At 41.4% G+C, this 15208-nt stretch overlaps 1 protein-coding gene across 3 annotated transcripts in view; it reads left to right on the top strand.

Annotated features, from left to right (window-relative positions):
- The window catches only part of LOC309561965 (transducin-like enhancer protein 4), a 200143-nt gene that overhangs the window by 32688 nt on the left and 152247 nt on the right, over nt 1-15208 (top strand). For all 3 annotated transcript variants that reach the window (XM_082266057.1, XM_082266056.1, XM_082266055.1), the window contains exon 5: nt 11732-11794. In XM_082266057.1, coding sequence (XP_082122183.1) covers nt 11732-11794 — 63 coding nt within the window. The remainder of the gene's footprint in view (nt 1-11731; nt 11795-15208) is intronic.

Genomic DNA, 15208 nt, shown 5'->3' with positions numbered 1-15208 from the left:
CTGCTTGTCTTCAGCAAACTTGTTTGTGTGCTTTCTTGTGCATTCTTTTAGAAGAGGTTTCCTTATTGGACGACAGCCATGAAGACCAATTTGATGCAGTGTGTAGCATATGGTCTGAGTACTGACAGGCTGACCCTCCACCCCTTCAACCTCTGCAGCACTCATACGTCTATTTCTCAAAGCCAACCTCTGGATATGACACTGAGCACATGCACTCAACTTCTTTGGTCGACCATGGCAAGGCCTGTTCTGAGTGGAACCTGTCCTGTAAAAACGCTGTATGGTCTTAGCTCCCGTGCTGCAGCTCAGTTTCAGGGTCTTGGCAATCTTCTTTTAGCCTAGAGCCAGTGATGGCAAACCTTGGCACCCCAGATGTTTTGGAACTACATTTCCCATGATGCTCATGCACGCTACAGTGTAGTTGAGCATCATGGGAAATGTAGTTCCAAAACATCTGGGGTGCCAAGGTTCACCGTCACTGGCTTAGACCATCTTTTATGTAGAGCAACAATTTTTTATTTTTCAGATCCTCAGTTCTTTGCCATGAGGTGCCATGTTGAACTTTCAGTGACTAGTATGAGAGAGAGAACACCAAATTTAACACACCTGCTCCCCATTCAAACCTGAGACCTTGTAACACTAACGAGTCGCATGACACTGGGGAGGGAAAATGGCTAATTGGGCCCAATTTGGACATTTTCTCTTAGGGGTGTACTCACTTTTGTTGCCAGCAGTTTAGACCGTAATGGCTATCTGAGTTGTGTTGAGGGGACAGCAAATTTACACAGTTATACAAGCTGTACATTCCTTACTATACATTGTAGCAAAGTGTCATTTCTTCAGTGTTGTCACATGAAAAGCTAGAATAAAATACTTACAAAAATGTGAGGGGTGTACTCACTTTCGTGTGTGTGTGTCCTTCTTTTTTTTTTTTTTTATTTTGCTCTTTTACCTCTTTTGTGAGCTGAATTGTTTGTTTAAGCAAATTGCTGACCTTGTATTTTTATTGCTTTTCTTTTGACATTGTGATAAAAGTTGATTTTTATGTAATTTTTAACTGAACTTTATGACTTGCAAATAACTGTTCATATAAGCATTGACAAAAGTTACTTGGCTTACGTGTTCAGTTTATTTCAGCTTATCAGCCTTTTATGGTATGTTTAATCTTGTGCGATTAAAGGTATATGTGTTTTTTTTTTTTTTTCTTTCCTCCTCGGACATTGATTGACTCGTAAGTAAACAAAGACAAAAGCACTTGAACACTCTTAGTTTAATCAGTTTGCTCAAGCACTCTAACAAGCTGTCAGATTAGAAAGTTAAGTTCAACCATTTGCCCTTCATTTTTCCATGTAGTTGGATCCTTCATGACACATTGTCATGTAAGTGAATATGCAAGTTTACACATTTACATGCTTAGATTAATCAGTAGGCCCTAAGCAGTAATAATGCATGTAGTACAGGCTTTATTTTAACTCTGAAACCAGAAAAATAAGTGAAAATTTGTGACCTACCTAATATTCCTTGTGTATATCTGTGCCACCTATAGTTGGGGCAGGTAGCTGACAGCATGAACTGCAAATAAAAAAATCTCTGCTCCCCCCCCCCCCCCCCCCCGTGTGGGTGGGCCCTGTCACCATCCTCCCACTTATGATTTTATGAGTCCTTTTTTATTTTTAATTTTGCTTTGTAGTTTTGATGAAGGGGGAGTTTTTCTGACCGCTGAAACTCATTTTCTGTTTCGCAGTACAAACTAATACATTTTGGATTTCATTTCTCTCTTGGGTTGGCACTCCTATTTGTGCATTTTTTTTTTTTTTTGTTTTTCAGGTAACCTGTTGGGGTACCCACTGGAGGGGTAGCCTTGTCTGTTGTAAGCAGCCTAACCTGAGCCATTGAGCTCTTCAAATATTTTTGCCCACTTACTACTTTATATCAACTCCTATCAAAAGCCCAGCACCTCTTGGATGCTGTATCTTTTTATTAGGGCACCCTCCCACCCAACGGTCTTTGTCTATTAAGATTGAAAGAGCCAGAAAATTTTTTTTTTCAGACAAACGGCACACAGTTGGATGCAAGCAATGTTTGGGTATCTTGATAGCTGGCGGTGCTGGCTGTCAGACAGTAGCCGAAGTGGGAGATTCATCCCCTTGCGCTTTTTAGTGTTGATGGAGGATTCCGTTTCGACTTTTTTTTTTTTTCCCCACAAAATCTGTTTGGTTGGTTCTGCACTGTGTAGTGTTGGTCTAACCCATTTTTCCAGATTCCACGATAACAGTTCTTGGTGGCTGAGGTACCAATCATCAACCTCAAGCTTTGTCATATGGCACTGACAATTGTCCATTGTATTCTCCCCCGGGGGGGGGGGGGGTGTTTAGGGTTTTCCCTTTTTTGAAGGACAAAGGTCAAGAGGCTTGGCTTCAAAGGTCACTTTCAAGCCCCATACGCCCCTGGGAGACAGTGATTTTTGCTGGTGGCTAGAACAGCCGCTAGCGATAATCGCATGTAAAAATCCAACAGGCTGCTAGTACCCAAGTTAATCGATCACGTTGGTACATTCCTGCTGAACCGTCTGCGATTCGAACCATCTATGATTGGCCAGTCTTAAGCCTCGTACACACGCGTCGAAAATTGGCAGGGAATTTTTGGCCATCGTCCGATCTTCCGATTTTCGGCTTGTTAGTACGATGCTTCCGACAACCGACTTCGACTTTTCGGCTGAAAAAAATCTGGTGTGCAGACTATAAAATTTTTGTCCGCCGTCAAAACACGGCCGATTTTCGTGCAGTCAGTACAGATTTCGACAGGGAAAAATCTGATGAGCAAGACTGGGCATGCTCAGAGAAGAAAGAACACAAAGAAAGCAATCCAACACATGACATCACTTCTGAAGCAGATTTTTATTGGGCGAGAAAATTTGTGTGCAGTCTAGGCACATTCCAACCAACAAAACACCACTCTGGACAAAAGTCGGACGATCGGTCGGCCGATAATCATTGTGTGTGTACGGGGCTTTAGATTTTTGCAGCACCCTGAAGTTGTTTGTGTCAATGTCCCATTTGGGGAGATCCAACATATGTACTCAAACTCCAGACCGCAGTAGATGGGTGGTTCTCATATATGCGGGGTCAGGAACCGGTGCATAATCACACTGGTTCCTGACACAGACAAAATGTGCTGATCTTTGGCAAACATTCGGGGGGTGGGGTGCCATTAATTCTTAATGGCACCCCACACAAGAAAATGCTGAGATTCTTTTCGGGGATGGGAAACGGCACGGTACTGCAGCTTCTGTGCAGTTGCCCTGTGGGTGCCTTTTCTGCAAGTTACAAACCTGTTCACACAGAAGGCAGAGGTGTGAACCTAGGTGGGTGCGATCAATGAGTGGCACCGTTGTGTTCTGATGTGCAGTATGTCTACCGCACTCATACCAGCTCACCAAATGAGCACTTTTATCCCATGAGAATAGCAGCATTTCAGAGCCACAGTAGGGTCCCATCAGCCAATGGCGATCGGTATTGCCTCATGAAGGAGTCCTTTTTGGTGGCTTCAAAACATTGCTGTTATGTGACAGTGCCCATTTCTCTTTTGTCCACTGACAGATGTAGCGGCTGCTTTAATATACTCCCTTTCCTGAAACCTACTATTGAGTATAGCCCCTCCTTCCCCCCACTGACTACAATTGGTGTGCACATCTCCTCTTAATTTAGACTGTGCATGGTATTGGATGGCTTTGTGTATGTAAATTGAAAAAAGTATTTACAGAGGTATTGCTGAAAGGTTGTTGTATCCTTTAAGCCCACTAGGGACAAAAAAGGGACCATTTATTGTGTACTTCTGATGAGCTGGGAAGCATGCTTTATTTCAGGTTCTCTATAGCCTCTTAGTGACAAGCCAGCCGAAACACTACTTGTTGAATGAAGATGGTCCTTATCGATTTGACCCATGCTGTTCTCATCCTTTGTCACATTTAGAGGTGTGAGGATCAGGGTCTGGATGGCTTCAGTAGTATGTGTAACAGTGTTGTCATTTCCTCCTATTGATTTCTTCCTCGACTACCCTTTATACACATGATTTGGTATTATGTTTTCTTCTTTGGAATGATGTATTGATTGAACCGTTGACAGCGCTTTAATTTGGCTTTCCTTATTCTGTTTTTCAGAAGTATTTCATACATGTCTGATGAACTACTTTAGAAATCGGAGTCCATTTTTGTACGTCTGGCAATAAATGATCTGTTTGTCTTTTTTTTTTAATAGATTTTTTTTTTTTTTTTGTACAATTGAATAATATATATTTTTTATATTGAAGTATGTTTTTATTTTTTAACCACTAACAAGTGTGTCTGACTATTGAATGGTAAATCTATTTTCAAAAATTATGACCTGCCAGTATGTCGCAACACTATAAGCCTGTGTTGGGAATAGTAAGGAAGTCAACTTTCTGGCTGTTGCTTAGAACTCCCTGTTACCTAATTTTAGAGAAAAATGTAAGATGCCTCTGCTGACCTCCTTCTATAAAAGTGCATGACACAAGCCTAGGTTTGTGGATTATTGCATTGGAGTTATGGATAGCTATCTGCAGATGATTGTCTGCATTTCAAGCAATGAGGGATTGGGATGGGTCACTAGTTTTAAGGGTATTGAAAATATGTCGTCAATAAATTTTGGATGAGGATCGGTTGAGTTTTAAGTCATTGACTGGGGCCTGTTGGTTTATCCAACAGGAAATTGAAGGTAATAAGTCATCAGTCTGGAGGGTAGCGCTAGCTTTGGGTAATTTTTCTGCGAGACCTTGGTGGTTGTGTACCATCAATTCAGGTCCCTTAAGCTGGCCATAGATGGTTCGAGTCTTGGCCAGTTCAGCAGGAACCAGACGAGATTTGAACCATGTATGGGCATGCTGAATGTACCGAAGTTGACTGATCAATCTGGGTGCAACCAACTTGTCGGCTTTAATATGCGATTATAACCGCTTCCAGCAATCTGTGTTCTTCCTGTGGGGACAGCTTCCCCTTCCATCCACCCAGGATAACACCATAGCTTTATGGGAGGGTGTCCCCCAATAACACGGACTGTGTTGATGGGGGAATCAAGCTATTTTCTTCCCTGCAATCTGTGGTTGCAAGAAAGGAAAATTGCTCTCTATGGCTGGCCTTCGTGCACTTAATTGGAACAGAGTATGTTAGAGTGGTACAGTTTCCTTTTGATAGTACTGCTTTTTATGTTCCTTGAAGTCCTGTAGACAAGATTCCGTTATTCATGTGATGCACTGTTTCATTCTTTGGGGGCGGGGGGGGGGGGGGGGGGGTTGTCTGATGGGCAAGGTGTAGAATACCTATTAATGGATGTATATCTATGGGGGCTGAACTGCTGTCTGAGACGTAGAGATGTAAGTAGTTGCCTTTTTTTTTATATATATATATATATATATATATATATATATATTATATAATATATATATCTATCTTCAGCATAGGCTTAACTGTATCTCTCCAGATGTTTGTAGCTTAAACTACAAAAAAAAAAACTTGAAAATATTATATCTATAGCATAGGATGATACGGGATTTTGAAATCTAATGGTAGCAGCAGTTACTAGAAGGCTTTTAGTATATTAAATAGCATAACTTGTAGTAAGGCTTAATAGCTTTTTGAAACGTGTGGTGGTATAAACAGACTCTTCATGAATGTATGTGTTCATGGATGCATGACCCACATAACCTACAAATTTGATTGGGTTGGCATCGACTGATGGATAGCAGATTAGACCTCCGCAGTTTGCTGGCTACAAATTTGTTGTCAAGCAAGATTTATCAGATGCAATCAGAATTTCGAGCAGTCAGATAAAAATTCCAAAACACTTTTTTTTTTTTTTTTTTTTTGTTTTCCTCCAAAATTCAGTTGTAAAGCCTTGTGTAAGGTTGGGAGAAAAGAGAAAATATATGTATATGTGATAAAGCTTCCCCTCTCCCTAAAGCTTGCCTGTCTGTTATTCATCAGAAAGCAGGTCGCAGTTCAGTGAGCAGAAGAAAAGATTTTAATAGAAGTTGTGCCAAGGGCTGTAATGCATCATTTTAGGGCCCTAATTACATTACAATGACAAATATCAATGGTGACAACAGCAATAACCTACATCCTTTAATGGCTGTGCTGGAAAAGGAGTTTTAGGCTGTGCGCCATTAGTTCAGACTCACTTTCAAAACAGACTATTAGGAACGTGTTTCCATAGACTTATTGTGCAATATAACGAAAGCCTGGTAGTGAGACCTGTGAACGCCTTTCAAAAGCTTGCTCTCTTGGGATCCACAAGCCAAACTTGATGAGCCATAGGAAAATCTGTTGCTAGGGCAACATTTACTGTCACTTTAAGAGCATTAAATGATAGAGCCCATAGACACAAATTAAAAATGTGGGTTGGCTGCTCGTAGACATTGCCATTTCATACCTCAGCATTTTGGGCAGAGTTGCTTCCTTTGCAACTTTAGTTGGCTTTTTTTCATTAAAGTGCATCTTCCAAAGAAATAATGCATGAAAAATACACATCAAATGCTGGTGTGAAATAGCCCTAAGCAAGCCCTCTGGTCACCTAAGCACTCAGATTTTGCGATGGATCCTGGTGCCAGCCTATTTTGGGGGAAGCAATAACATTGTCATCTGAGAATATTTTTTTTTAAGATTGCAGAGGGCTGACCCACAAACATTATGACCTCGCCTAAAACTAGGGTTGTGAAAACCAGATGTTGTTGGTCAATTCATGCTTACTGGCACAGGAGTCAAGATAGTTCCATCTGAAGCTTCCCATATGCTTTTTCCTGTTGGATAAAGTTCTCTGTAATCTGCAACATTTGTTTGTCAACCCAGCCTACTTGAGTCTTTACTGGCCATAGATGGTTTGAATCTTGGCCAGTTCAGCAGGGACCAGCCGGGATTCAAACCATCTATAGGCAAACTAAATGCACCCAACTTGATCCATTGATAGGCTCATCTTGGGTACATTCAGCCTGCCCGCCGGGATAACACCATAGCTCCACAGGACAGGTTCCCCCAAAAACACTGACTGTTGATGGGGGGGGGGGGGGAATGGAGGGATTTTTTTTTTCTTTTTGCAGGACAGAAAATCGCACCATCTATGGCCTGCCTTAGTAAATATGATGCTCCTTGCCTATGAACACAGATCTTTGAGCCTGAGTCAATAATTATGAGCTCCTAAATTTGGAACATATATGGTATATGGTTACTTTTAATATATTACCATGTTGACTGGCCCTAACCCTTTAAAAGCACTTTGGGATGACATTAGTCCTTTAAAGGAAAACTTGCCCAACAGTTGTAAGTTTTTGTTCACATCTCATGAAATTCAGTTTTCAAAGACATTGTATCCTAATCAGTAACTATCTTTACCGAAAATACTTGTATACGTTACATTTTTCCATGTTTTATTTTAGTACTACTGATTTCCTGCAGCCTATTTGTCGCCACTTCCTGTCTACATGCACACCCGGCTGCGTGGCATTTCTCAGGGCAGATTTCTTTGTGATGACAATAGTTGACCATTACGGACTAATTTGTGGTGAAATAGAACATGTCTCGTTTTGAAGGCCTGTGTGACAAGATGACAATGCAGAAACACAATTGGGAGACAGGGCGTTATCACTCATCCATAACAAAGTGTCTTAACAAGGACCTTCATGGCAGGATCACCTGGCATTCTTTTAATGAAGCTGCCAATTTTTAAAATCGCTGCATTACTTCTGATTTTACCAGAACATGTTATAAGATTTTAGTGAGCGGGTTTACTTCTATCAATTACTGACTCAATCAAACTTTTACTTTTCCATCTGTATAACTTTTGTCAGGCCACTAGCTGTTACAGGAGTTGTAAAGTCAGAAGTTTTTTTTTTTTAATGCTTTCTATGCATTAAGGTAAACCTTCTGTGTGGAGCAGCCCGCGTTGGCTCCCCTAACACTTACCGGAGGTCACTCTGTCCAGCGATTTGTCCACGAGTGTCTCAGCCATCCGAGATTCTCCCTCCTGACAGACTGAGAGATGGCAGGGAACCATTGGCTGCCACTGCTGTCAATCAGTCCGCTAGCCAATTGGGAGAGGGGGGGGGCGGGTCGGGGCTCTGTGTCTGAATGGAGACAGCTGTGACTCAGTTCGGGTGCCCCCAAGCACGGTGCAAGCTGCTTACTGTGGGGGCACTTAACAGGAGGGAGGAGCCAGGAGCACAGAAGGGGGACCCGAGAAAAGGATCGGGGCTGCTCTATGCAAATCCACTGCAGCAGAGCAGGTAGGTATAATATGTTTTTTTTTATAGGAAAAAAGAGACTTTATAATCACTTTTATGAGTTGGTGACCCTTGCCAGGACTTCAGTTGGGGTCCCCTTAACTGATACTGCAGTCCTTTTTGGTTGTTTGGTTTGCATGAAAGCCTATATATTTTTTTTTTTTTTGTGGTATTCGAACTGGCTAAAGACCTTTTTGTTGTCGGTTTGGGTTATTGGCTTGTGAACGGTTGATTAACAGTGGTCCATGCAAAAAGTGATCACTAACAAAAGCATGTGTGTGTGTTTATATCAAAGTCTTGACTGATCTTTTTCTACTTTCAGCTTTTGCAATGTAGTTGGTGTCTTTGGAAAAAATGTATGCTTTGTGTGTGCTTTTCGTGCTTCTGAAATGTTTCAGAGGTGTTTGTGGCCAAATGACATACTAACTGTGGTTTGCTGTAAGCTTTAAGTTCTGTTTGGGTGTTAGGCCTCGGGTCTGACAAATAAATGTTAACAGCAGGTTATGGTTTCCCTATCGTCTTTGTCTGTCAGTTTCTAGTAGATATTTAGGAAGGTAAAAATGTCAGATTTAAGGAAACGTGTGTAGCAGAATTTCCAGAATTGGTGCTGGGGATGGGTCTGCTAGGGTTACCGCTAACACCAACAGCACGTTTTTAAGCTTGTTGCCCAAGTGTGAGAAATGAGACAATAACCAATCTGGCATCTTTGTTTTTTTATTTTATATGGGGATGGGAGAAGGGAATGAGTGGGATACTCCTCTGGCTCAAATAGTTACAAAAATGGGACACTTGAGGAAAAAATGCCTTCTAGCACTGACTTGGCGCTGGCTGAATGCCGACCAGTGCTTACTGGCGCTTGTGAACACTGACTTGCTGCTACTGAACTGAAACTGACGTCTGACACTTCTGTTAGCAGTGCAAAGGACTTTTGAGCTTCCTCCAGTCCTCCCTGATTGAGGTAGCCACTTGTAGTTACTGTTGCAACTCTCAACACTTTAACACTTCAGGGCCCAACCTCTGGCGCCCCCTTTACTCTTCAGGGCATACACTGGCACCCCCTTTGCTACACTTCCACATCGGCTAGCTAGCTCCTGGATCCCTCTGACCTTCTCCGAAGTGGTCCCCTCTCCTAGGCAGACCCCAGGGGTAGTTTGCAGTACTCATGACTCGGAATGCTTTCCTGAAACTCTTACCCAACAGCTCCGCTGGTCCTCAGCACCCTGGATCCTTCTCTGCAGCTCAGCTCGGTATCCCCCCTCAGGCAAGCCGCCTGGGACACCCGTTTCTTCTGACAGGAGGAGAGACAGCCGTCGCCTCTCTCCTGGGACTCTGCTTGAAAATTGTGGTTCAGATGCTAATCATCCAGTCTAAAAGAGCTTGAACTGTTTTGCAAAGAAGAATGTGAAAAAATGTCACTCCCTAGATGCGCAAAGCTGGCAGAGACATACCCAAAAAGATTTGCAGCTGTAATTGCAGCAAAAGGTGGTTCTACAAAGTATTCACCGGTTAGTCATCATAGGTATTGGGGGGGAAAGAGCATTTTTAAGGTTTAGTTAAATTTGTCCTGAAATTGTACTTTTCTGAAGAACAGATAGTTTTAAATTAATGGCAAGATTACCCAAGAAGTTCTAAAGCCAAAACGTCTTCCTTGTGTTTTTTTTTTTTTTTTTTACCTCCATATCCTGTTGGGGAGATTCCCTTTCACTTCCTGCCCCTTAGACATAACTGGAAGTGAAGGAAATGCCCTCTAAGGGCCATTTCACAAAGGGATTGCACAGGAATGCAGTACACATTCTGTGAATGGGCTAAAAAAAACGCACTACACCATAGAAAAAGTAGCACTTGCACTAAAAATGCATTGCACCACAACAGTGTCGCGGTACCCTGTGATTTGGTGCTCAAACACAGATCACGTGTTTGCCATCTGCATTTGGAATGCCCTTACTATATATTGCCACCCGCATGCAGATCGTAATGGCAGCACAGTTGCCTGCTTTGCTGGAAACGTGCCTTACCCGCTCTGCATTCTGGTGTGTACTGACCCTTGGACCATTGACGCCATAACCGGTGTCCTAATTTTAAAATATTTCCCCTTTTCAGATGCCTGTTCAGCGACGACACATTTAGTATTTCTCTTTCATTCATTGACACACAGCTCCATATGTTCTTGACTACTTGGGTTATGCTGCCCCCTACAGGAGTAGGACACTAGGCAGGAAAAGACTTGACTATGCCTATGCAGCAGTCCCAGAGGGTATATATGGAGTATCAAGGCCAATAACCTTTTTAGATGTCTTTCTGCCTTCACAAATTACACATCATAGGCCAAGGTTTCTCAACCAGGGTTCCGTGGGGCTTCCTGAGGTTGCTAGGCGTTCCTTGAGCAATGGGCAATTTCGGCTTCTCAGATAAGTTTCCAATGACACCATTGTTCTTTTAGCTATCTGTAAAGGGGTAATTCTTCCCAATGATAAGTAAGGAGTAGGCTTCTCACTGACTGTCACACTGTGTCATAAGTTGTAGATTTTTAGCAGGGGTTCCCCGAGTCCAGAATTTTATTTCAAGGGTTCCTCTGTGTTGAAAAGGTTGAGAGAGGCTGTCATAGGCCACCATAGCCTTTTTGTTTTGTTTTTGTCCAATTATTGTTTTGCTTATAAAAGCACACAGATGGCTTTATTTTTGGAAAATGGTGGTTTCTCAGCTCAGTAAAAAAAAAGTCATCTGAACAGGTTTCATTATTTAGAAGTTAACAGCGGTGTTTCATTCAGAACAATATTTACTTTTTTTTTTACATTGCATTGTACATTATATAAATATATCTTTTTTTTTATGCCATTACATTCTAATGCCCTTGTTTTTTACGCATGATAAAGTGTCTTCATATGCTTCTGATGGATTAAGTGGTTCATCATCACAGTGGCATTGTGTTTATTTTGCCCATGTGTTTTAAGAGCTCATTCCTTCTGTGCAATCTACTAGCTACATGCTTGATAAGCTATAGATACTTGAGCAGTTAACTCGTTAGATGGTGTCAAATGCCAAGCGGATGTGCTCATTAATGAGGCACTGTCAAGTTTCAAGGCTGGCTTGGCAACGTCTGCAGGTTTCAATGGTCTACTGATCTAGCTGTAAAGACTTTAAAAAAAAATGCAGATTCTGAATGGAAATTTTGGCTGTGCTTTTCATCACAGCAAAAACTTTTGCGAACTGGCCTTATTAACATACTGCTGAGCTGAATGTTTTGGACGCGAGCCACTTACCTACTGCAGATTTGTGGTTCCCCTGCAGATTAGGGCCCTCTTGCCTTTATTCTGTAGCTGTTTATTTAGAGACTAGGTACTTGGTATACATAATTCAATATATCAAATGTTAATACATTCCGTCTCTGGGTAAAAAGGTGTTTTGCTTAATAAATGCTCCTATATTTCTTTTCTTTTCTCTGCAGGCAGAAATCGTCAAGAGACTGAATGCTATCTGTGCACAAGTCATTCCCTTTTTGTCCCAAGAGGTAAGGTTGCTTCATTTGTAGTCACCTAGCTAAGTAATGCCATTTAAATGAGACATGTAAGGTATTAAAACATTTTTTTTCACTTCTCAATTTCATTTTCTTTCTTTTTTTTTTTTTTTCTTTCCTGCTCTGCTCATTTTTACCTCAGCATCTTATTAAATTTCCAAGCGATATAATTTAAATGCACTTATATAGTTGGAAATGTTATAATGCGCTAAGCGTAATGCAGCTGTTTTGCTGTCATGTATGCTCAGTGTTGCTAAGAATTATGATTGTTTGTCAGAATGGCATCTAATAGAGTAGATTGAAAAATTGCCAGAATAGGCATAGAATAGCACTTCTCTTTTGATGATAGGCATTAAATGCTAGCAGAAGTGTGGTTAGGCATATCAAACACAAGTGCTGCTGAAAGTAAACAAAATGAATGCAGTAGAGTAAACCTATTTCTGGGATGCTGTTTAGGAGGACTGCACTGTGTGATGCTGACCAAAGACAAAATGAAGACCGGAGTAGCTTTGATGAGGCCCAATCGGAGCCGCCTGCCTGTGATTAGTGTAAATTAGGAATATGTAAAGCCAAGCCTTTTTTTTTTTTTTTTTTTCAGTTTGAATCCAAAACCGTTTATTGCAGGGGTCTCCAAACTTTCTAAACAAAGGGCCAGTTTATTGTCCTTTAGACTTTAGGAGGATTGGACTGTGGCCAGTGGGAGTGTAAATTTTCCTGACAGTGGGAGTAAACCTTGCCACATTTGGTATTAAGGGAAACAATAGTGCCCCATCATTGGTATCACTGTGATGAATAGTGCCCCATTATTGGTGTTGGAGGGAGAAATGTTGCCCTATTGTTGGTGTCGGATAGCAGAATAGTGTTTCGTATCAGGGGGAGGAATAGTGCCGCAAAGGCCAGATAAAGGAAAACAAAGGGCCACATCCGGCCCTCGGGCTACAGTTTGGAGACCACTGCTTTATTGAGATTCCAACAAACTCACTTCATGTACACTAGCAGTTCGCAAGCATGCGTTTAGAAGCTTTTGGTGGTTTTTTTTTGCCAAAGCTCCTACACGCAACTCCATTAAAGCCTATGTCAATGTACACGCAGGCTTTTAACAGATTTTAGGAGCTGCTGCGGTTAAGTGAGTTTCAACCTCCCTCCTTTGAAGGAAGAATAATGTTCAGGATAGGAACAGTTTGGCCGCGGGAAACCGCAAAACCCGACAAAATTGCAGCACAATATTGTGTTTTTTTTGCGGTTTCCCACGGCCAAGTGTCCATGAAGCCAAAGTCAGAATGAAGCACATTACTCTCCCTCTGACCCCTAACTTTACTCCTCCAACATGTTTTTCACACCTAATATGGGTTTCGTTATCCCTCTTATTTATATAACAAATATAGAGTGAAAAGTTTATCGGTGCATCCATCCTCAAGCTCTCTGAAACTTGGCAGTTTTAACACATGAAGCTATTTGAATTGCTTGCCAGCTCAATTAATATGTGCACATCTGTAGGCAATTACATTTTTTTTTTTCACAATTGGTAAACTAGGTCTATGTAGACCCAGGTATCATCTTTTTTCTAATTTTTTTTTTTTTTTTTTCCTGTAAGCTGGTTGCAAAGGGCTGCTAGGTGCATGTCTTTTATATACTCAGTGCCTGTGATTGTTACATTATTTTCTTTCCCAATTGAAAACTACAACCTGTTGCAGTTATGACCTGCTAATGTAATATTTTGCCTCTGGTCATTGAAACGTTGGTACAGAACCTCCCCCTCATCTGCATTTGACCTCCTCCTAAGCTACTTATGTTATCCCATTGGCTTGAGTGGGAGAGAAGCTGTTCTGGTTTTAATAAGTTCATTGCTGGGGACCCTAATAATGACCCTTTAGGAACTGTATTGTGGGAATCTTCTCTATCCCTGTGCTCCAACTGCTTTAATGAATTTCTTTGAGATTTGTTTACTCTGGAAGCCCCGTGTGACGTTGCTCAGGAAAGGAGTCCTAAGCAAATTACTGCACCATGAGACAGTACCTGTAGCTAATTCTGTTTACTGTCCCAATTCAGAACAAGCCTTTCTTTTTTTTCTGATGTGCAAACTATACTATGTTTGCTTTTTATCTGGTGTGTTCTGTATTAAATGTTCGTTCCACTGGATCAGTGGCTAAGCCTGCACATGTCCAGTTTTCTAGTGTTACTAATTATTTTTCCATTGACCATTTTAATCAGTTTTATCCGGTCAGACTTTACATATAAACCTACACTAGTCTATCTTTTCAGTCAGATCATGGGAGCAGTTTGGCTTCTTGCATCTGTAATTAGTTTACCTGCTAGTTTACTTATGCCCATGAGAGTACGGTCTTGTTAATCAGCAGGAGTGCCTTACTTTTGCAGGCCTAGAAAAGTGAATGATGTATAGAGTTTAAACCTGTTAAGATAGCAATCAATCCTTTAAGACATCTAGCGGTGTTTGGTTGCTTTCCAGCAATGAAGGTGCTGGAAAGACATAGGAAAATACTGGTCTATTAATGGACCCACAGGCATCAAACAATGACACTAACCATCAATATTTGGCAAGGTAAGGTGACGGCAGAGGCAATCATGTGTTTTTTGTGCCTGTCTGGTGTGACATCTTTCATTGGTTAGATCATTTGAAAACCTGTTTTTTCTTCTGCAATTTATTTTGTGCTTTTAGTTAAAAAGTAGTCCTATCAGTTCAGAGTGAGCTCTAATGAGGAATAATAGACTTTCTTCTTTGCAATAAACAGAGCAGTCAGCAGCTAATTCTCACTGGTTGGCTGGCAGTTATTATGGGCAATGCAACTCAAGCAGAAAGGTGATGTGTAAAATGTAGTAATTAGGAGCTGATAGTGGACAGTAACCATTCACTGTTCCGAGTGGCATTTCATAGGACATGGTCAGGGGCAGAATAGAAGAGGATCTCAGCAGGACAACGAAAACCCCACTGGATGGGTGAATGAGTATCTAAACTGTGAAGAGGCTGCAACCTGGTAAGCAGAGGTAAAAAAAAAATAACTCTGTAGGCAGTAAAGGTCTGCTTTAAAAAGAACGGTCTACTGTTTAGCTGTAATGATGTGACTCTGCTCCCACAGTATACAGCATGTGGTTAGCGCTTTTATCACTTGAGTAAAGCGATCTGTAAAATAGACATTCAGGGAGTAAGGACCTTGTCTCTCAAGTAAGGATAGAGCCCCTCCTACTGAAAATATACTTCTCTTTTTATAATGGCAAGAGTCCTGCTATACTAACCTGCAGAAGTAAGATGATCTACTCAAAGGTCTAGGTTCTCCCTCTACAGCTTTTGTTTTGAAGCCGGAAGATACTTTCACTACAGGGTCTCTGAGTCCTGTGTCCATGAGGGAAGAGGGAGTCCTGTACCTCCTTAAATATATAAATATTATACAT

The sequence above is a fragment of the Pelophylax lessonae genome, assembly GCF_965119305.1.
Source record: "Pelophylax lessonae genome assembly, chromosome: 1".
NCBI lineage: Eukaryota > Metazoa > Chordata > Amphibia > Anura > Ranidae > Pelophylax > Pelophylax lessonae.
This window is presented reverse-complemented; position numbering and strand designations above follow the sequence as displayed.